The 23423-nt window shown below is 39.5% G+C and overlaps 1 protein-coding gene across 2 annotated transcripts in view; it reads right to left on the reverse strand.

Annotated features, from left to right (window-relative positions):
- The window catches only part of qsox2 (quiescin Q6 sulfhydryl oxidase 2), an 81254-nt gene that overhangs the window by 44951 nt on the left and 12880 nt on the right, over positions 1 to 23423 (reverse strand). The window contains exons 2-6 of one of the 2 annotated variants that reach the window (XM_072565845.1): positions 14516 to 14616; positions 10519 to 10567; positions 6077 to 6167; positions 3795 to 3957; positions 3501 to 3646 (exon numbers count right to left, since the gene is read on the reverse strand). In XM_072565845.1, coding sequence (XP_072421946.1) covers positions 3501 to 3646; positions 3795 to 3957; positions 6077 to 6167; positions 10519 to 10567; positions 14516 to 14616 — 550 coding nt within the window. Of the gene's footprint in view, positions 1 to 3500; positions 3647 to 3794; positions 3958 to 6076; positions 6168 to 7291; positions 7398 to 10518; positions 10568 to 14515; positions 14617 to 23423 lie in introns of both variants that reach the window. The other variant, XM_072565844.1, reaches the window with a different exon arrangement.

Here is a 23423-nt window from a genome sequence, read left to right on the forward strand (position 1 = left end):
TCCGACTTTGAGCATTAGATTTCTCTTTTCTTTAACTTCTTTATTGTGCTGCTGTTTACACGACATTTATTGCAAATTAATAAGGTTACATACATACAAATCAAGGAGGGGAAATGCTCAATTCAGCATTATTTTGACTTAGATGGAACCTTTAAGTCATTTGTTGAAAAAGTACACAATAAATGAACTGGGGTCAACATTTGTCAGGATTTTGAAGTTACTCCAAGCAGAGATACAAACACATTTTAAGCTTATTTGTCCATGCAAATCTGAATTAAGTTATTTCATGTATTTCTGATGCATATTCTAAATTTGATTGTGAATTTAAAAGCTTCTTGTAAATGCAGCTTAAGAAGATCTGCTTTGTAAGAAAACTACAGGATGTCCATTAGAGGACTGTACTTATGAACAATGATGGTCTAAGCTCCATCAGATGTCCAATATTCCAAACTAAAATGCAGGCTGACAAAAGTACTGTTGCACCCAAAACCATTAATCTTTCAATCTTTTCAAGAGATAGGGGATGAAGCAAAAACACAAATAAGTTGAAGATCAAAATCCTATTAAATAGTAAAACTATTAATACTTGGATTTCACATTGTTTACAAACAAAACTTCGGAATGTTGGAGCTTAGCTTTGTTTTCAAGAGCTAAAACAATTCAATATTGAATTTGATCCACCAGGTTTAGCAGCAGTTGGAAGGCTAGCAGCTAGCCACTAGCCAATTCCTGGCAGAATGCATCCAAGTCAGGAAAAGCAGTGTTGGTCATGCAACTGACACAATCAGAATGGTTACAGTATGTTCAGTCAGCTGTGCTTATTTGTTCTCTGCAAAAACAATTTTGCAAGCCATAACCACCTGCACAATCAGATGCTTATCGAATACACCTTTGAAAACCATGATTGAATCTGCCTTGCTACCCTTTCAGTGATTTGATACAACGAGAGCTTTCTAGGTCATTTCAAAGGGTAGTTAGGAGCCATATTGCTGAAATTATGGAATCAGATGAAGGCAAGTTCTGGAGCTTAAGTTTTCAGCACTGAACATAGAACATTACAGCGCAGTATTGGCCTTTGATGTTGCACCAACCTGTGAAATTAATCTGATGCCCATCTTTATTCCATTATCCACATGTATGTCCAATGCCCATTTAAATGCCCTTGACATCAGCAAGTCGACTGATGTTGCAGGCAGGCCATTCCACGTCTCTACTACTCTGAGTAAACAAACTACTCCTGATATCTGTCCTAAATTTATCACCCCTCAATTTAAAGCTATGCCCCTTGGGTTAGCCTTCACCATCTGAGGAAAAAGGCTCTCACTGTTCACCCTAACTCACCCTATGATTATCTTATATGTCTCGATTAAGTCACCTCTCAACTGTCCTCTCTCTACTGAAAACAACCTCAGTTCCCTCAGCCTTGTCTCCTAAGACCTTCTTTCCATATCAGACTACATTCTAGTAAATCTCCTCTGAACCCTTTCCAAAGCTTCCACATCCTTCCAATAATGCGGTGACCAGAATTGCTCGCAATACTCCAGGTGCGGCTGCACCAGTGTCACGTACAGCTGAAGCATGATCTCGCAACTCCAAAACTCAATCTCCCTATCAATAAACGCCAACACACCACATGCCTTCTTAGCAACCCTATCAACCTGGCTGACAACTTTCAAGGATTTATACACCAATGAGATCTCTCTGGTCATCTACACAGCAAAGAATTTTAACATTAGCCCAGTACTCTGCATTCCTGTTACTTCTTCCAAAGTGAACTACTTTCCACTTTTCCGCATTAAACTCCATATGCCACTTCTCAGCTCTGCATCTTATCTGTGTCCCTCCGTAACCCACAACATCCTTCTGCACTATCCACAACTCTGCCTACCTTAGTGTCATCTGCAAATTTACTAACCTGTCCTTCTACGCCCAAAATGATGAACAGCAGTGGCCCCAAAACAGATCCTTGTGACACACCACTAATAACGAAGCTCCAGAATGAACATTTCCAATTAACCACCACACACTGTCGTCTTTCAGCTAGCCAATTTCTGATCCAAACTGCTAAATCACCTTCAATCCAGAAGCTTCATATTTGTGCCATAGTCTATCATGTGGAACCTTATTAAATGTCTTACTGAAATCCATATGAACCACATCAACTGCTTTACCTTCATCCACCTGTTTTGTCACCTTCTCGAAGAGCTCAGTAAAGGTTACCGAGGCACAAACTACCCTTCATAAAACAATGTTGACTATCCCTAATCAAAGTATTCCTTTCCAGATGATTATAAGTCCCTTCTCTCAATCTTTTCCAACACTTTACCCACAATTGAAATAAGGCTCACTGGCCTACAATTACCAAGGTTGTCTCGACTCCCCTTCTTAAACAAGGGAGCAACATTTGCTATCCTCCAGTCTTCTGGCACTACTCCTGTTGACATGATGACATCAAGATTGAAGCCAAAGGCTCTATAATCTCCTCCCTAGCTTCCCACAAAATCAGAGAATAAATCCCATCCAGCCCAGGCGGTCTTATGTATTTTCAGATCTTTCAAAATTGCTCAAATTTCCTCTTTGTCAACCTCAATCCCATCTAATCTTGTAGCCTGTATCTCTGCTCTCACTAACATTGCCCTTTTCCAATGTGAATACTGACAAAACATATTCATTAAGCACTTCCCTTCTGTCCTCTGATTCCACACACAACCTTCTAGTACTATCTATGATTGGCCCAAATCTTATTGTAGTCATTCTTTTATTCTTGACTTACCTATAGAAGGCCTTGATCCTATCTGCCAACAACTTCTCATGTCCCCACCTCGCTCTTCTTAGCCCTCTCTTTAGATCTTTTCTGGTTAACTTATAACTCTGAAGCCCCCTAACTGAGCCTTCACACATTCATCCTCACATAAACTTTCTTCCTCTTGACAAGAGCTTCACCTTGTATGGTAAACCATGGCTCCTTCGCTTGACCACTAACTCCCTCTTTGCTATGCTTTCCTATGCATCCCTAGAACAATTCGAAGGCCTATAGAAAATTCCCAACAGGGTGATCTCTCCTTTCCTGTTTCTAACCTCAGCCCAAACTACCTCAGTGGTAGAGGCCTCAAACATGATCTCAGCTGCTGGAATACTACCCTTGATTAACAATGCCACACACCCCCCCCCTCTCTCTTCTCCCCCCCCCTCTCTCTTCTTTCTCCCCCCCCCCCCCCCCCCCCCCCACACCACCCCCCACCCATAGCGTGGAAACAGGCCATTGAATAGCTTGCTGGCCATCCAAGAGTCAAATTGCCATGCATCTGGGAGTAACATATGGGCACAACTAAGGATAATACATATCCTTCACTACAAAGGGTATTAATAAACTAGATGTGTTTTATGTCAATCAGATAGCTTCATGGTCAACATTACTGATATTAATATCATATTTATTTAGTAAAAGATGGTGAAGGGTTCTTGATGCATTGTTCTGCAAAAAGCTGTCGTACACTTACATGTAAATTAATCCATGGGAGCCATTAGGGTAAAACAAGTAGCAAGATGGCACTGAATGGATACCAAGTTTATCCATTAACTTTTTGTCTGTATCCAACACTCGCTTCACAATAATATTTTCATACTGCATCAAATCAAGTATTACCTGTGAGAAAACACAGACTTAACATATTACATCATAACAATTGAAACACATCAATATCATTATAAACTATTACAAATCATCAGCTTGTTTCAAAGTAAATACTACTCTGATTGCTTTTCATAAACAGAGTTTTGTTTTAACAGCTCACCCAAAGAAACTGAGTCCTGCAAGGGCTTTCCTTTCCTGTGTGTTGAGGGTGTTCCCTTCCTTCTTCCTGCTTAGTGCTGGTGCAACCGCCTGTCTGATAGTCAGCATGGCAGGGGAAGAACAAGAAAAAACTATCCCTCCAAGAAAAACTGGACCAGTTCACACTAAAAATTAACAGAGAACCAACTCAGAAGCTTGGATTAAAAACCTATTGGAATGACCACTAACAGACCACAGAAAAAGCCATTCTAGTGAGAGGGATGAACGCAACTACAGAGATGCAGACAAAAAGGACTTCTTAGCAGCATTAGAATCAACCTTGAAAGACAATGGACTCATAGAAGAAACCCATCAGACAGACAGGTGCACCAACACTCAGCAGGAAGGAAGAAGGGAACACCCTCAATACACAGGAAAGCCCTAGAAGGACTCAGAAAAGGCAGAAACATTGTAATCCTGGTGACGGACCCGACTCCACAGCGAGAAAACCGTCTCACAACTACATTGAAGAAGCTTTATAAATCAGGCCAAATTAATAAGATCTCCAAAAAATTAAACCTGATGGATCCGATGCACCCTGCTTCTAAGGATTACCTAGGTTAACAAACCGGGGGCCCCTCTTAGAGCACGTGGACATACACATTAGCAAAGGAACTCCACCAGAAACTGAAATACCTAGAAGACTCATGCCACTCCATGCACTCCACCCAAGAATTTTTGAAGATCAAAGACACCGAGATATAAAAGGACAAAATGTTGTTCTCCTTTGTAGTAACAACCCTATTCACATCAATTAACATCAGCCTGGCCAAAGAAACACTGACCATATGACTAGACGAACCAAGGACACAAATATCAGACAGCACCAACTTCAGCAGCAAGGACAATATCCTCAGGCTAGTAGACCTGTACCTCACTACCCACTTCACCTTCAATGACAACCTAGAAACAAATCAACAGAGCACCCATGGAATCACCAGTAACAGTCTTCTTAGCAGAAGCAATAATGCAGAGACTCAAACGAACGGCCCTCCCCACAATCCAACCCGAATTTTGAGTCCACTATGTGGATGACACCTTTGTCACAACAAAAATGGAATAAATTAGAGGAAACCTACAACATCACCATCATCCTCCTTACTGGTTCATACACGAGAACAGACTCCCCTTCCTAGATGTCACAGTGGAACGAACAGTTAACGGAGAACTGCAGACCAGTGTCTACAGGAAAGCAACACACAGATCAAATACTCAACTAGAGAAGCAATCACCCCAAAACCCACAAACGGAGCTGCATTAGGACATTTAAACTAGCCACAACACACTGCAGCACCCAAGAACGAGAAGAAAAATACCGAATCACCACATTCGAGAACAACGGGTACCTGATAAACACAGTCCACCGATTCTTAAACAAAAACCAAAACAAGTAGAAACAACACTCCCAGAAACTCTAGCCACACTACCATACATCAAAGGCATCTCGGAAATAACCACCAGACTACTCCGACCTCTTGGCATCATGGTAGCCCACAAACCTACCAACACACAAACAGCAACTGATGAACCTAAAGGACCCTATACCAACAACCAGCAAAACGAATATAACTTACAAAATACCCTGCAAGGACTGTAACCACCACATCGGACAGACAGGCAGAAAACTAGCCACCAGGATACACAAACACCAATTAGCCACCAAAAGACATGTCCCACTATCACTGATATCCTTACATGAAGACTAAGGAGGACACCACTTCGACTGGGACAGGCTAGACAGAGACATGCACAGAAATTCCTTGAGGCCTGGCATTCAAACTGGAACTCCATCAATAAACACATCGATTTCGACCCCTTACCAACCTCTGAGAAAAAACGAACCAGAAATGATATCACCCACCTTAAGAGACCAAGTCTCACAAATAGCAAGCGGAACAGAACACCAAGACTTCACTGGAGACGCACTGATGTTACCTAGCATGGTGATGAAATGTGTAAAAACAAACCTGCCAGCTTAGACATCAAGCTTACAATCAGAACCTCAACCTGAGCTACAAACCTTCTCAAAATTCACACCGACTTATTTCCATTTTAAACCAACTCCAAGCACTGTTTTGTTTCCATTTTAGCCAAAGTAAAACAAAAAAGACAGAAAACCTTTGGATTTGTTGGTGGTACGTCTGTGAGGACTATACTGTTGGATGGTCAAGTAGATAGGACAATCAGAAGGTAGAGTACAGCATATAAGTATGGATACAATAGGTCAGCAAAACTCAAACTCACCTCCCGACCAACATATGAAACTTCTTTTTCGAATATAACAGCTGTATAGTGCGTCTGGTGTTTTCCCAACAAAGACAGAACAGAACTCGAGCTGAAACAAAAAGGAAAATGTTTTGAAGGCCATTAACCTTTCATAAAACGACATTTTACTCAGCAAATGTACAAGGTATCTATGACTATCAATTCTACATGTCAAAACGCACACCGGATTTGGCTTCAAATTTTTTTAATGAAATTAAATTAATGTTCTGGACTATGGCAAAGTAAAAGACAATACATTTTGGAACATTTAGCTTTTGATGCCATGTCAGCACAATGTGGGGAAAGTGCACAACTTTACAGCCAAGTGTTTTAGTTATTTTTCCCATCATCTCAATGCAGAGTTTTGCTTGTTTACAACAGGAGTAAACCAATAACCATGTACTTCACCCAAATCACCATTGCTCTCAATAATGCATTTTGTCAGGCAAAGAGATTGTTGAGCAGACAGTGAAACCAAAATCTTTTCTTCACCTTCTTGACATATCACATTTCAAGCAGGTCTTGAGCAACATAAATTTGGATCGGGAACACTGGACAATACATTCCCTCTATATATCATGGGATCAAAGGTCAATTACAATGGTTTGAATTTTCATCAAACTCAGCAGGAACAGGGAATTGAACTCAGGATATTCTTGCCTGTACATCCAGGTACTAAAACCAGGAACGCTCCAAGACTCATGACGATCAGCCAATTCTCTGCAATTTTATAGCAATTGGGAGAAAAAGTGATCTACTTAGTGACATTATACATATAACAAATAAACCTATACACTGAAAAGGGAGGAGGAGATAATCACCAGGGACATGCTTTTCCATTTTCCATAAACTGGTGCAAAAGGAACAGAGGTGGGCTGGGAGTAGCGTGGAGTGTGGAGCAAGTAGATAAAATGTCCCAGACTCAAATAGAAAACAAAAGGAGAAACTACACAAGCACTCAAAAATTAGTAACTTGCTACAAAATTAACTCAAGGTCTAACTGCTCAATGCCACAAGAGTGCAACAGACTGCAATGTCTCTCAAAAACCACAGGTCACACAGCATGCTTTGCAGACAATTGGAGCCTCATTATTGTTACTACAACACTTAAAAAGATGCTTGAAATGTGCAAGAACAGTTCCATTTTAATTGTTCTAAATGGAGTCACAGGGGAAAAACATTCAACAACTGTACCTTGCAGTGCTCAGTACTGGACAAGCAGGCGGCTTGTTTGTACTAGTGTGATTTTGCAGAAAGTCAACCATGATTTGTCGAATAGTTTCTAACTCTCTGTTTGGTCCTGAAAAACAAATGATCCTATGATACGATTTTTGAATTAAAAAAAAAGACAAGGTTCATGAAATTGCGATCTTTGGCCTTCAGAAGATCAAATAACAAAAGCCCCACACTTGAACAGGTTTTGTCAGCCACAGCAATTATATGCTGAGAACTAGTTTTCGAATCCTAGATCATTATTGAAAGGTGGGAGATTTAGAAGTCAAAGAGTGAATGACCTTACTCAATTTAAAGAAATGTTGAAATACGATAATGAAATACTAAGCTTGATTTCACAGCAAAGAAAGAAATAGAGTCATCGAATCATAGAGGCATACAGCATGGAAACATACCGTTCGGTCGAACCTGTCCAGATATCCCAATCCAATCTAGTCCCACCCTCCAGCACCTGGTCCATATCCCTCCAAACTCTTCCTATTCATATACCCATCCAAATGCCTATTAAATGTTGCAATCATAGCAGCCTCCACCACTTCTTCTGGCAGCTCATTCCATACACATACCACCCTCTGTGTGAAAAGGTTGCCCCTTAGGTCTCTTTTATATCTTTCCCCTCTCGCCCTAAACCTATATCCTCTAGTTCTGGACTCCCCGACCCCAGGGAAAAGACTTTGCCTATTTATTCTATCCATGCCCTTCAATTTTGTAAACCTCTATAAGGTCACCCCTCAGCCTCCGACGCTCCACGGAAAAAAGCACCAGCTTGTTCAGCCTCTCCCTATAGCTCAAATCCTCCAACCCAGGCAACATCCTTGTAAATCTTTTCTGAACCCTTTCAAGTTTCACAACATCTTTCTGATAGGAAGGAGACCAGAATTGCACGCAATATTCCAAGTGGCCTAACCAATGTCCTGTACAGCCGCAACATGACCTCCCAACTCCTGTACTCAATACTCTGACCAATAAAGGAAAGCATATCAAACGCCTTCTTCACTATCCTATCCACCTGCGACTCCACTTTCAAGGAGCTATGAACCTGCATGCCAAGGTCTCTTTGTTCAGCAACACTCCATAGGACCTTACCATTAAGTGTATAAGTCCTGCTATGATTTGCTTTCCCAAAATGCAGCATCTCACATTTATCTGAATTAAACTCCATCTGCCACTTCTCAGCCCAATGGCCCATCTGGTCAAGATCCTGCTGTAATCTGAGGTAACCCTCTTTGCTGTCCACTACACCTCCAATTTTGGTGTCATCTGCAAACTTAATAACCATACCTCTTACGCTCGCATCCCAATCATTTATGTAAATTACCAAAAAGTAGAAGACCCAGCACCGATCCTTGTGGTACTCCACTGGTCACAGGCCTCCAGCCTGAAAAACAACCCGCCACCACCACCTTTGAGCCAGTTCTGTATCCAAATGGCTAGTTCTCCCTGTATTCTGAGAGATCTAACCTTGCTAATCAATCTCCCATGGGAACCTTATTGAACGCCTTACTTAAGTCCATATAGATTACATCTACCACTCTGCCCTCAATCCTCTGGAATTGAGACAAACAAATATTTTTAGTGTCAATTAAAACATAACTAACTTAGAAACGTTGTGAATATAAGGCTTTAGTCAAAAAAAGACACCCTTTATCACTTTCATCTTTAAAATGTAGAAGAACAGTAGAGTGTTTTGGTAATGTGCATATTTACAGTCAGAAATGAATCTAATGATTTGACTGGATAATACAGTTGTCATTTGTACAATCTTAAATATGATTGTAAAATAGTCATATACATTCATTTGGAATGGAAATTAGAACGAACACTTAAATAATAAGTGTGTAAGAGTAATTATTTTATTGGAAAACCACTATCTGTATGAACAGTATACAAACATTGATTTGAAACAAATCAGTGTTGAGAGACATCCTTGATGGGTACATCTTTTATGCATGCATGAATAAATGCTTAGGCAGAGAAACCAAAGTCTCGTTTGGTCTTTAAAGGTTCAAAGGGTTAAAAGCTTTCCTGATCATTTAAAATTTTATGCTACATTGCCTCTATCTACTAATAGGGAAGCTTTCAACTCCTTTGGAGACAACATTAGCGAATTACTGTATTGCTTAATAGTTAACGGGAGGCGATAGGTTATGGCAATGTCATTGGACTAATAATCCAGAACCACAGGCTAATGTTCTGAGCAGATGGGTTCAAATTCCATCACAGATGGTGAAAATGAGAAAGTTTTTTAAAAAACTTGATTTACAAAGCTTATGGTGACAAACCAACCAGTGTTGACTGCCATAAAAACATTTGCTTCACTCCTGTCTTTTGTAGGAGTATGCATCAAGTGATGCACCTTTTGCACATAACATATTCAGGAACAACAGGTACCTGATAAGCACAGTTCGCCAATTCCTGCCGAACAGACCTAAACAAGAAGACCGGCATCTCCAAGTCATTAACAGGAAGGCAATTTCCTGTCCAGAGACTCTAGCCACCCTGCCATACAAAGACATCTTAGAGCTGATGACCAGACTACTCTGGCCCCTAAGCATCATGGTAGCCCAAAAACCTACCACCACACTCAACCAGCTCCTGATCAATTTAAAAGGAACCCGGACCAACAACCAGCAGAACCAATGTCACACACAAAATAAAATGCAAGGGCTGCAACAAACATTATATTGGCCAAACAAGCAGAAAACTCGCAATCAGGATACATGTGCACCAAACAGCCACCAAAAGACATGACCAATCACTCGTATCCATACACACAGACAAAGAACTGGGACAACACATCCATCCTGGGACAGGTTAAACAAAGACACGCACTGGAATTCCTCGAGGCCTGGCGTTCAAACTGGAACTCCATTAATAAACACATCGATTTGGACTCCATCTACCACTCTGAGGAGCAGAACCGGAAATGATGTCACCTACCACAACAAGCCAAAACAAATAAACAGCAACCATTGCAGAACACCAACACATCACTGGAGGCTCACTGATGAGGTTACCTAGCACGGTGATGAAATGTCTCAGAATAAATCTACCAGTTCAGTGAGCAAATTTACAACCTGAGCTACAAACCTTCTCCAAAATCTCAAATGAATTACCATGCTGAATTAACAGAACTTCATTTTGCACAAATTTCCATGTTTTGCAGTAAAGCTTGGTGTGTACTGTACCTTTGTAATTTTCTCCTGTTGTGAACTGGGTTGTAAGGGCTTTGAAGTACTGAAAAGGGAAAAACAATAAAAATTAACAACGTTACAACAGCCTTTTAGTGACAGTTACTAGAGTTGGTAGAAATAAAATGGCTCTCCAAAACCAATTAAAATTTATATTTTAGCTCCAGGAAGCAGAAGCCTATTGCGAAAATGAAAACAAAAATATGGCATAAGAAACAATCATTCCACTTGATCTAAAATTAGATCAAAAGCTGCAGTTTTGCCCACTCCCAGACATAATAGTTGTTAATGTACATTTTAATCTAGAGCACAGTGTTCTAAACAAATTTGGTCCAGTAGCCAAACAAGTCATACCACAATCTGAAACACAAGATGCAGCATACCTTATCATGGGAAAGTGAGATTTTAACTGAGCCCTGAGTTAACGTTTGACAAAAGCAAATCGGAGAAGTTGGCTACCTGACCCATTGGGACTGTACCACACAAAAAATACATAACTGATTGAATTGTGGCCTTAGCTACAAACTTTCCTGCCACACTCATACCCCTTGCAGATAAATTCTTGAAAAACATTAGAAATTATTGGCATCATTACTACAAGTATAATTTGACAGATGATACAATCAATGGATCAGTGCACTGTGTGAAAATGAAATGTCAAGGAGATATTGCAAAAAAAATGACAAGATGTCGTAACAGAACTAGATCAGCGAGTCTGCTATGCTATTCAATGAAATCATGGCAGATCTGAAACCTCAACTCCACTTTTTCTACATAACCCTTAAGTCCCAATGATGAAAATTCTGCTCTTGCAGCCTTGAACAAGTCTCGCTCAGCCTATTCAACCATACAGTCAGAAATGGGGTTTTGCTAAGGGTACAGAACATTTAGCATCATTTGTGACATTTCAGAATAAAAAGTAGATCATGCCCATGTACAAAACTAGGACTTTTATGTTAAGGTTGATAAGAGGCAAGTAATATACCCACCAATCTCCAACAAGTGAGAATCTAACCAACTCCCCCAAATATGCAATGGCATTTCCATTGTTCAATCTCCCACTAGTAACAGTTCAGAATAACCACTGGTTGAATTTGACTCACCAAATACAAGTCCTGAAGAAGGGTTACACCTCAAATGTTGCCCTCTCTACCTCCTTATGCTGCCTGTTTTGCTGTGTTCTTCAAGCCTCCTACTTGTCCACCATACAAATACTGTGGCTACAAAAGCAGGTCATAGGCTAGGAATCTTCTTGTGAACAATTCAGGTATCTCTGAACCCCGTCCACCAACCCCAAAGTCCATGCTAAAAGATTGTTGGAATACTCCCCGCAATTGATGACTGCAGATCCAACAATACACAAGATAGATAGAGACCATCCAGGACAAAGTAGCCTGCATGAGTTTATCCACTCCAATTAATCTTGAGTTCTTCCTGTCATTCTACAACCGCAGTGGAATTACAAAATACAATGTAACAACTTACCAAGGCTCCTTTGCCAGCTTTGTCAAAACATATTAAAAGTCAAGGATCGCAGATACTTTGGAACACCATGACCTGCAAGTTCATCTCTAAGCAATGCATACTGACCTGGAACTACACTGTCATTTCTCCAATGTCACTGGAACATGAAAAGGGCTGACAATCAATTAACCAAACTTTTTTCACGGCTGTGTTAGAACCTTTACTGATTTTTCATTATTTTTATCTTATTCTTATACCAATTTTGTTTGGAGCTGTGAACTAAAATGATTTTTGGACTGTGGATAATAGCTGGTGTTTTCTAACAATAGACCAAACAACTTCTTTGTTTATTTGAGAGGCCAGGCCTGGAAGTTGATTGAAGGTTGGTTCTTGATCAAAAAGATTCCACAGATGCTTCCTTAACAAGGAAGAGCATTAGGTTTAAACAGATAGCACAAGTTGGGTGTTAACAAGGTCTAATTCCACGACCACAATTTCCCCTCCCTGTGATCAACAATGAGAAGCCTTCCAGCACATCTCCTTAACTAGCCGTACTTCTGCCCTTGAACCGAACTCCTCCAACTGCAACAGGATAGAACACCACCTCCCTCACCTTCCACCCCACTAATATCCGGATGCAGCCCATTATCCTCAGCAATTTCCTCCAACTACAATCAGACCCCACTAAAGACAGATTTCCCGACCCATCACAATTTGCGTTCCGCAGAGACTATTCCCTCAGACTCTCTTGTTAGGTCCTCACACCCCAACAACTTAACCTCCACACCCTTCCCTTGCTGCTGCGTGAAGTGTAAAACCTGCACCCACACTTCCTCACTCACTTCCATTCAAAGCCCCAAAGGATCTTTTTACATCCGACCAAGATTTTCCTCCACATCCACCCATCTCATCTACTGTGACCGTTGCTCTCAACGTGGTCTCCTCTACATTAGAGGCACAACGTCAACTCATGGAGGGTTTTAGGGAACATCTCAAGGACATACGCACTCAACAACTCCATTGCTCTGTGGCTGACCACTTCACCTCCCCCCTCCACCAAGGGCATGCAAGCCTGGGCCTCCTCCACTGCCAAATCCAAGCCACCTGACAACTGGAGGACGAAAGACTCATCTTCTGCCTTGAGACCCTTCAACTGCATGGCAATGTCGACTTCACTAGTATCCAAATCTCCCATCCCATCCCACCACCCTCCTCTTGACCTGTCCCACTGCCTATCTTCCTTCCCAACTACCTGCTCCACCCTCCCCACTGACCTATTACAAGCACCCACCCCCACCTTCACCAACCTATCAGCTTTCTAGTTATCCCCCCACCAACCTCACCCTCCTAATTATCTCTCAGCTCCCTTCCTTCCCCAACATTTCCATTGAAGAGCTTCTGCCAGAAACACCGACTCTCTTGCTCCTTAGATACTGCCTGACCTGCTGTGCTTTTCCAGTGTCACGCTTTTCAACTGTTAACAATGTCAACCAGGTGGCAGATGCTGAATGCTAACTGGGACCTCATGGTCTGTTTGTCAGGGAGTGGTCAGAGTTGGAATTGGTTTTTCACCTGTTTTTGGAGAAAATAAATCTGTCTGTAGATGGGACAGCATTGATATTTCAAATTTTCCTGCCTTACCTCCCTTATCAGTTCTTGGAAGCTGAGGGAATGAAGTATCAAATTATTACTACTGTCTTTATCATAGTGAGCTAAAAGGATTACCCTGACAGATATTCAGAAAGTGAGTGATGCCTGTCTAACAATCCATCATGAAAACCAAATAAGTGATCTGGCTACTTGTGTTATTTTCAACTTTTAATCCCTTAACAGTTTGTTTGCCTGCATTGTTTGAATGGGGCTGAAAACACGAGGATTTGTGGATTTTATAGCACTGATCAACTAAGTTACTTTGTTATTTAATTTCACTGTGTTAAACAAAGTTACTATATTACAGATACAAACTGGTGTATGGAATTTATTGTAAGCAAAGACTGGGATTGGTTATTCAAAACAATGGTTAGGAACCATTGAGGGTAGATTTTGAGCTCCTTTGAAGGTTTTAATTTTACTGTGTTTCAAATAGAGGTATTGGTTTGGCTGCCTGTCTCAGTTTTGTAACAATAGGCAAGTAGGTACAACCTAGAGAGCGACTATCCCTTGTGCACCGTATATCATATGCTCTGCTTTCTAACTTCTATTTAACTTCATCAAACCTGTGGGAAGCTAACAAAATACCACACAACCAACAGTAATTCAATACTACATATTGTTGGAGATGATCACATTTATACAAAACTAGAACTTCTTAACTTTGTAAGGCACGACAGTAGAATTGTGAAATAAGTTCAAAACCTATGCTGCAGGAGCTATTTGCACTCCCATACATGGGGACATCAAGCAACAACTTTCTACAAAATACATGGCACATTGATGGAATTGAGTAAAACATTAGAAAAGCTGAGTGAGTGAATTGGAAAAGCTGAGGGAATGATTCTCTTCAAAAGCCTGTTTTCAGCGATGTTCTTACCCTAAAAGTTGGATAGAAGTGAATGCCATACTCTGCACAAATGGCAAAATTCTTCTCATCGGCACAGTCCATCACACCTATTCGGATTGCTAATTCCCACTCTGAAATAGCAAAGTTCAAAGTATTACTTCCAGGATATGAACCTAGCAATCAACTTTTTTTGTATGCAATAAGATTTCAGTTAGTCATAACTAATTTAAAACCCTATCCCTCTTTAGCTGGTCAGGTGCATAGAGCTCTGCTCTCAAGCCAAAGCTCAGAATGCATGCAGGAACTGTTAATGAAAAAGATTCAAATGCAAGCTTATTGAAATTCACAACACGGTGAGAGATATAGCAGCCCACTTGGACAACCATTTGATGTGCCTGCCTCCGATTCAACCTTATGTATACTTGATTCTAACCTTACAATTGCCAACATAGCTCATGAATGTGTCATTGCTCAACTGAACAATTTTAAATATTGATTTTCAAAACAGTTCTGTAAACCAGCAAGGCAAGAATTCAGCACAAAGTAATCCTTTGGAATATGCCCAGGTGAATGCCAAAAATACAGGCAATGGTGGAAATGGCAGGTTTAATATCTATTGAAGGAGATAATAAATGTTCATGCTCCTTAAGGCAGTTTGTGTGTTTTTCCTTTGTTGCGTGTACTAATTATTCTTGTTGGGGACTACAGAAGCTCATTTCAGGCACCTAGAGTGTGATTGAGTGGTTCTTGCCAAGTACATTAATGGCTTATCTTCCATTTAAACCCACAGATTTTTTTTAAATGTAGTATAATGTACATCAACATGTGTCCCCTCTTCTGAGACATGCACTTTGGATGCAAAGTGTAAGTGGTAGAAAATATGACTGCTAAAATACAACTAAAAACTTGACACTACTGGATACAGAATCTGGTGAAAGTAAAATAACCCCAACAGGTGAAAGATTACCAAAACAAAATGTCAAAATATCCATTATAGATGAATGGTCAAAGCGATAGCAACATTTCTTCTTCCACAATATCTGTACTGTCAGAAAAGTAAATCAAAATGTCAAGCAACACAATACCTGTATAATCTAATACATCACTTCAATTTTAAAAAATGATTCCAAAATTACAAAACCCATAGAATGATTATTCCCAACATTCCTGTGATCTAAGCTGCCTTTCAACATACAGCAAGTGGATACACTAGGTCTTAGATTTGAACTAAATAACTGGATAGGACTCGGAGTTTTGAGAAGATTTGTAGCTCAAGTTGAGGTTCTGGATGTAGGTTTGCTCGCTGAGCTGGAAGGTTCATGTCCAGATGTTTCATCACCCTACCAGGTAACATCTTCAGTGGGCCTCTGGGCGAAGCACTGTTCATAATTCCTGCTTTCTATTTATATGTTTGGATTTCTTTGGGTTGATGACATCATTTCCTGTGGTAACTTTATTTCCGGTTCTTTTTCTCAGGGGGGGGGGGAAGAAATGGGGTCTAACACAAAGTGTTTGTTGATAGAGTTCAGATTCAAACTCCTTAATTGAAAATTCAGTTCAAATTCCAAAATTCCTAATGGGAATGGATTCTTGAATAAATTCCAGAATTTGGATTTCACGAAGATTTTGTTTGGCCAACCCGTATTTGCCAAGTTGTGTTAAAAGCAGACTATTACATTGTTTACAGTCAGTCAATCTTAATAAGCACAATAGAGGCAAAAATATTACTTCACCCACCTTCTGAAAGAGAGAAAAGAAGAAAAAAAAATCAACTCAGTGAGAGCTTTGGTAGCTAACAGATTTGTCAGTTGGATTGCATGGAGATGGGTTTATAGGTTATAGACAATGGGAAGTCTTGTATAGAGCATTAAATTTTTTATCATATTAGAGTTAAGGCCAATCAAATGGCAATGGCTTGATAGTAAAAGTATTAAGACGAAACATTTTTACACATTGCTGCAAGTGACAGAAGAGATAATAAATTGATCGCCTTACTAGGTAGTGACTAGAATCTACAAAACTGAATGAACCATCTAGATCACTCAAAAAAGAATTATTCGTTTTAATCTATATCTAACAAAATAAGGAGATTACAGTGGATAATGAGCAAGTGAACATTTAAACAGGAGGATATGGGTGATTTTTATAGGTTGTGCTACTGAGTTATATCAAAAAAAAGGAACTGAAAAATAATTAAATCCAATCAGCATTAGGAACGCTACTGCTCATAATATGCAGCATCACTATTAAGAATATCAAAGGCTGGCATCAATAAATGTCAGTTTCATTATACAGATAAAGGGTGCTTGCACAACAGGAATTAATTAAGAGGGTAAATTACTTAATATATCCTTACAATAATTCTCAAACTATAGGAAGAGGTAGAATTATTTAAAATACTTAATTGAAAACACATATTTTCACCCAAAACCTGGACAGATAAATTAAAAGGATGAGAAACATAGTTGCTATATCAAATTGATTTCTGTAAGGGACATGCTGGATCATAAAGCAACAATTTAATTTCAATTGGATAAAGAACATATCCAGAAGAAAAAGGATATGGTTCAAAGATTTGGTTATACTTGACCTTTGAGCTGGCGTAAGGTGAATTCTTTATTACAGGTCACTTGTGTCATGACCCAGTATTTCAAAAGCTATGGAATGGCTATTCCCAAAATTCCTGTGACCTGAGCTGCCTTTCACCATAGAGTAAGTGGAAGCACATTTGTTGCAGATGGCTCTACACTAGCTTTTGTGGTTGGGTTTTAAGAAAATAACTGGTCAGAACTCGTTAGTAATGATGGTGTTTAGTTGTTGAGCAGGAACATGGTCTCATGAGAAATTAGATCTTTCTTAACAGGGATGCTGCACATTATGAACTGTTGCATTCCTGATGCAAATTGAACTTCATTATTTTCCAGCAGTCTCTGACATTAACTGCAATGGCGATCAAGAGTCTGATTTCAGTTCCTTAGGCAATTCATCACAAATGGAGGGTTAGGGTCAGAGTTAAGATTGTTCCAAATTAGGGATATTTTGCTTATAGGTACAACATACCATGCTGTTGGATTATCAAAAAAAGGAAAGGACGATTCTATTCTTCCAGTAAAAAAAATCATGGCTCAAGGACAAGGCAAAAAAAGACACAAAAGTTTCAAGGTATAGAGTGCAATGACAGCTTTGGGGGAATAAAATCAGATCCAATGGGATTACCTAACTAATATTACAGTGCATAACTTCAATCAGCTATCTACCCAGAAGATTATTATTAGAGTAGCTGTTCGGAGCGGAGCAGTGAGCAGAACGTTGCACAACTACTGATATTACCCTACTTAAGCTAACTCTCATGTCACTGTTTTTAATGCAGTTACACAAAAAAGCACCAATTAAGCCGACATTATAACATTTCAAAATGCCTTCTTCATTGGCTGTAAAATCCTTTGAGACACCCAGAGATCGTGGAAGACGTGTGAAGAAACCACGTTCCAAATATATGGTATTGATGGAGGAATATGAAGTTCTAAGTTACTTTTCAGTAAAACCTAAAGCAGGATATATATTTTGAAAAACAGGGACAAAAACCAGCTCACAAGCACAACATTGTTAACTCTACAAATTATGAAACAGCCAACACAAATTAGGTGCACACACAAAAACTGTATCCAACATATTCTTGCTTCTACACGAGCACGTACTTTTTAAATTTCTCTAAGTAAAACAGCCAAAGAAGTGCTTGGTTTAAAGACTCTTTGTTAGATGTTGTAACTTGAATAAACAAAGTGGACAAATGTAATTACTGCCCAAAACAAGTTTATAATGACAAATTCAAAGATAATACCGCAGACATTTGACATTCTTCAACAAGTATTGGTGAATGATTAGAGTGGTCCATTTACTTAGCAAATTAACATTTTCTATGAAACTATTTCAGTGTGCAGGTACCTGTGTAATTTTGAATTGTTAGACTCACTTCAGATTTGTTTTGAACCAACTGTCTCTCTGACTGTGGGATTAAAGGTAACGTTATGATTATACTTGATGATATCCTTACTTTTAAAAATTCTATCAGTAACAATTAATGTCTGAATTTCATTCTCTCAACAGAAACAAGCTATCTTTTCCCTTAATTTTAGTTTTGTCATGCTTTTCATCTAACCATGCTTAAAACTCCAAGCTTAAATTGTTTCTCTTTTTTTCCCTTTTTCAAAGCTCTCACATGAAGTTGACTCAATCCTTTTTTGATGGGGAAAATATGTACTAAAAAAAAAGTTTAACCCGGATGTTTATAACATCTGGCAACATCACAGTGCAACCAAGAATTGAGAATAATATCACCAGAAAAGGTGAAAAATGTGGCTAGCTTTGTACCTTTGGGTGGAAGCAAATTGGACTCAGGAAACCCAGTCAAACACCCATACGTCTCGTTGAAGTTGAGGGAAATAAAATCAGCAGATGCAACTGACCTTAATAGTTTCAGATACAGAGTTATGTTTATACTACTTCAGGTTCCAAGTGTAATAAGCTTGAAAGCTGATCGTAACTTAATTTAGGTGAACTGATCGAGATCCTAAAATGAAAGCAACAAAAATGTGACACTGTCATCTTCGAAGAATCTTGAGATTCTGGAAGGGTCCCAGATTGGTCAACTGCCAATGTAATATTACATTTTAAAAAATGGGTACTATAGGCCAGTGAGCTTAACACCTGTTAGTGGGAGAAAACATCAGTCTTTTTTAAACAAGGATGTAATAGCAGAGCATTTACAAGCATATAATATGATCAATTTGAATTGGTATGGCTTCATGAAGGGGACTTAAACCAGAGACTTGCTAATTCTGAAGAAGTAACAAGCAGGATAAATTGAACAGTGGATAGAGTACATTTGAATTTTCAAAATTTATTTGATAAGGTACATACATTAGGTTACTTAAGATCAGAGCCCATGGTATGTCAGCATGGATATGGGATTAATTCATACAAGACAATTGGAATAAGGGAGAGGACATTTTCAGAATGGCAACTATGACTGGTGGTCAGGGTTTAATACTGAGCCACAGTTTTTAAACAATACATATTAATGACTTGGATGAGAACAATAAATGGACTCTCGTCACGTTTATGGACGACGAACATAGATGGAAAGGCAAGTGCTGAGGATGATACAAAAGACAGAGACAGATTAAGCAAGTGGGCAAAAACTTGGCAGATGGAATGTAACATGGGGAAGTGTGTGAGGTCATACAACTTGGCAGGAATCAGAGGGGAGTTGATTGTTTAAACTCAAAGACTGCAGAAAACTACTGGAGAGGAATTTGAGAGACCCCATCCATGAAACACAAAAAGCTGAGTTCAATGGGTAACAGGGAAGGCAAATGGAATGTTAGACTTCGTCTCAAAGGGAATGGAATATTATAATAGGGAGGTTTTACCAAAACTGCACAAGGCACTGGTCAGACCACAGCTGGAATACTATCAACAGTTCTAGCCTCCTTACTCAAGTAAAGATACATAGTCATAGGTGGCAGTCCAGACAAAACTCTGGAGGTTGACATCTGGTATGGAAGCACTGTCTTCTGAGAGGTTGAGTAGATTGGGCCTGTACCCATTGGAACATATTAGAATGACAGGGAACCCTATTGATACACAGAGTATTTTGTGGAAATTAAGGGTAGATGCAAAAGGTTGTTTCACAGTGGAGAACAATCTAGGACCATAGGACATCCCCTCACAATAAGGGATTGCACATTTAAGACATAGATGAGGAAGAATTTCTTCTCTCAGAAGATAATGAATCAGTGGAATGCTTTACCACAGAGAGCTGTTGAGGCTGTCATGAAGTGTACTCAATGCTGAGATAGATTATTAATCAAAGGAATCAGGGATTATGGGGCAAGGGCCAAAAAGTTAAATTAAGAATTATTAAATCAGCCAAGATCGCATTGAATGACGAACGTTCTCAAATAGTGACCTGCTCTTACAGGTAGCTCCCGATAACAGACATTTATTAAACGCGATTTGGTTGTAATGAGATTTGTAAATTGTGGAGTTTTTTTTTTGCTTTTCACTGTTACATGATTCCATCCCCGGCACTAGCTGAAACAGCATCCTCTGTCTGCACAATACAAACTGTGTTCAGTTAAAACAGGAATGCACACCTTGAAACTGGGAATTGTATCTATATTTAGAAGGAACTTTATTTCAAACCGGGTGAGAAACTTGAGGACTGGACTTCCACGACAACATCACGTGCTCAATCGGCTTGCGCGCTCTCTGATGAATTTCATGAAAAGGTACAGTGCCATAGTCAGTGATTTTAGTGTTGTAGTGTTAACTGTACTGTATTATTTCATTAAAATAAATGATTTAAAGATTTACTTAGACTGTCCTATTGTTTGTGGTAGGCTAACTTCTATTTTTGTTTCAACTTTTACTGATATTTTTTGTGGTTTGCCCCAAACTTGCTTTTCCCACAGGCCCCTTTATTTATATTGTGCACTTTAAGTTATTCTCTTTGATCGGAGTACAACGAGTCCAGTACTCTACTCATCTTGTGTCCAGCTATAACCAAACTGATTAATTTACCTTCAGATTTAAAGGCCATGTGAGAAGGTGCTGTCTGCGTCTGTGAGGTTTGGCAGCTGGCATTGAAAACAACTTATTCTTGAAGTTGCTCAGGTCCCAGTTTCTCTGATTCTAGCTTGATAAAGCAATTGGTAAAAACAAGCAGCAATAAACCTTAATCACCACACAGTTGCCCCTTGGAGAAACTTTTCCAGTAAAGAGCAGATTGAATCTAACTAATTAGTTCACATATCCCCCAGTCATCAACACTTGCAGGAGAAGACTGACAGCAATCATACACAATTAAGAGAAGGTTCTTCTGCACTACAATACTTAAAGCAGCAGCAGTTTCACAAGACCAGCCTGTTGCTCTTGGGTAGTGGCAAAATGAAAAACCGAGAAAATAAAAAGAACTATTCAAATAAAGACAGTGAATCAGCTAACTACCCATGAGACCCACAATTAAATGGATCTTGCTATTTCAAGCAAATGGGGTCAGCTAGTTTATATTTTAACTACAGTAGGTAGTGAGAATACTTTTGCCATTGGGTCTGCAAGACCAAGATGCTCAATATCTGTAAAAGGTGCCAAGACTACAATTACAAAAGCTTAACAATAAATCTCCAAACTTCAGAAAATAGTTATAGCCTCCTTGCAATGTCTGCACAGAAGACCTAGTCTGCAATGATAACATGGGAATTACCACCTGTTGACACCAACTGACATCTTTCCTAATGCATGTTTATGGAATAAGGTCAGATTGAAATCAATGCCCTCTATGAGAACAAATACATCATAGAAGAACAACACAGACCAGGAAATTGAAAAAAAATAGAAAAGCAAGACACATGCATTTCACAACTGTTACTTTTATTGTCTTGCAAAGAAATGGGAGACAAAGCAGCCTGGAAATTTTCACTGCAATTGTAGATTACACTGCCAAAGAAAATTCAGCTTATTCTACACTGCTAAGTGATACAGTGCAGTCTTGTTCTGAAACTTATTCGACGAATGCCCTTGGGCAATGCGCATTCTGCCAACTTCAAGGTTACCAACTTCTGAATTGTTCTCATGTCCATAGTATGGGCTATGTGTTTATCAGCCAAAAAGCTGATAACATTCAGCTTTAACATTCAGGCAGCACATTTACCTCATGTTTGTTTTGAAATCAGCTTTTTCCAATTGCTGTGGTTATTTTTACCTCAAGGTCACTAATCCACTCGCTCAATAGATCTTCAACGAATCTATACAATTTGACCTAATTTGGAAACAGAGATTAAGTAGATAGGAGAAAAATAAATCCACATGTAAAATGAATCTAAGATTCTTCCAGATGTCAGTTCACATCTTAAAACCTGACTCCATAAAGACATGCATGCTAATGACCCTATGCCAAGATAGACGCATGCTGCCAGAAAAATGTACAAGTTTGAGATTGAAGAGTGGAACCTTAATACTGCACAAAATGAGGTAGCTTCTTGTTAAGGCTTTCATCAATTCGAAGCATTCAACAGAGGCAAACATATTTGCCCTTTGCATTGCAGTCCAGTAACTCAAAACAGGCACAAGCCCCAATTACAAGTCTTCAGCAGCAGATGGACATCAATTCAGACTGAACACAAAGGCAACAGTTTCTGCATTAACACAGTGGAATGAAAAGCTTGGTTTCAGGGCAACTGGCTTCCCAGCACTCGCCTGCTTCCACCTGTCTGTTCCCACAAGCGTAATGAATAGGGGGAACTGTTATGCTAATAGAAATAGGGCATCACCCAACAATGTGAGCTGTGGCCATAATAAATCCCCATTTCGATGGGCAACGAGATTTTTAAATTCTAGCCACTCTTAGCCGCAGACAAAGTAGTTTTAGGCAGAGGTGGGGAAGATTAGATAAGGGAGCAAACAAAAGTGACACAGAATACACCAACTACATAGTATGAATATACAGGTAAAGTAGTAAATTACTAGAATTTTCTGAAGATATATTGTAATTAAACTACAATGGTCAAGACGGCATTAAAAAGGTTTCATCCCCCAAGTGAGTAATGGCGAGATTTACATTAAATTTCATAAGACCATAAGACATAGGAGTGGAAGTAAGGCCATTCGGCCCATCGAGTCCACTCCGCCATTTAATCATGGCTGATGGGCATTTCAATTCCACTTACCCGCATTCGCCCCATAGCCCTTAATTCCTTGCGACATCAATAATTTATCAATCTCTGCCTTGAAGCCATTTAGCGTCCCAGCCTCCACTGCACTCTGCGGCAATGAATTCCACAGGCCCACCACTCTCTGGCTGAAGAAATGTCTCCACATTTCTATTCTGAATTTACCCCCTCTAATCCTAAGGCTGTGTCCACAGGTCCTAGTCTCC

The sequence above is a fragment of the Chiloscyllium punctatum genome, chromosome 49 (genome assembly GCF_047496795.1).
Source record: "Chiloscyllium punctatum isolate Juve2018m chromosome 49, sChiPun1.3, whole genome shotgun sequence".
NCBI lineage: Eukaryota > Metazoa > Chordata > Chondrichthyes > Orectolobiformes > Hemiscylliidae > Chiloscyllium > Chiloscyllium punctatum.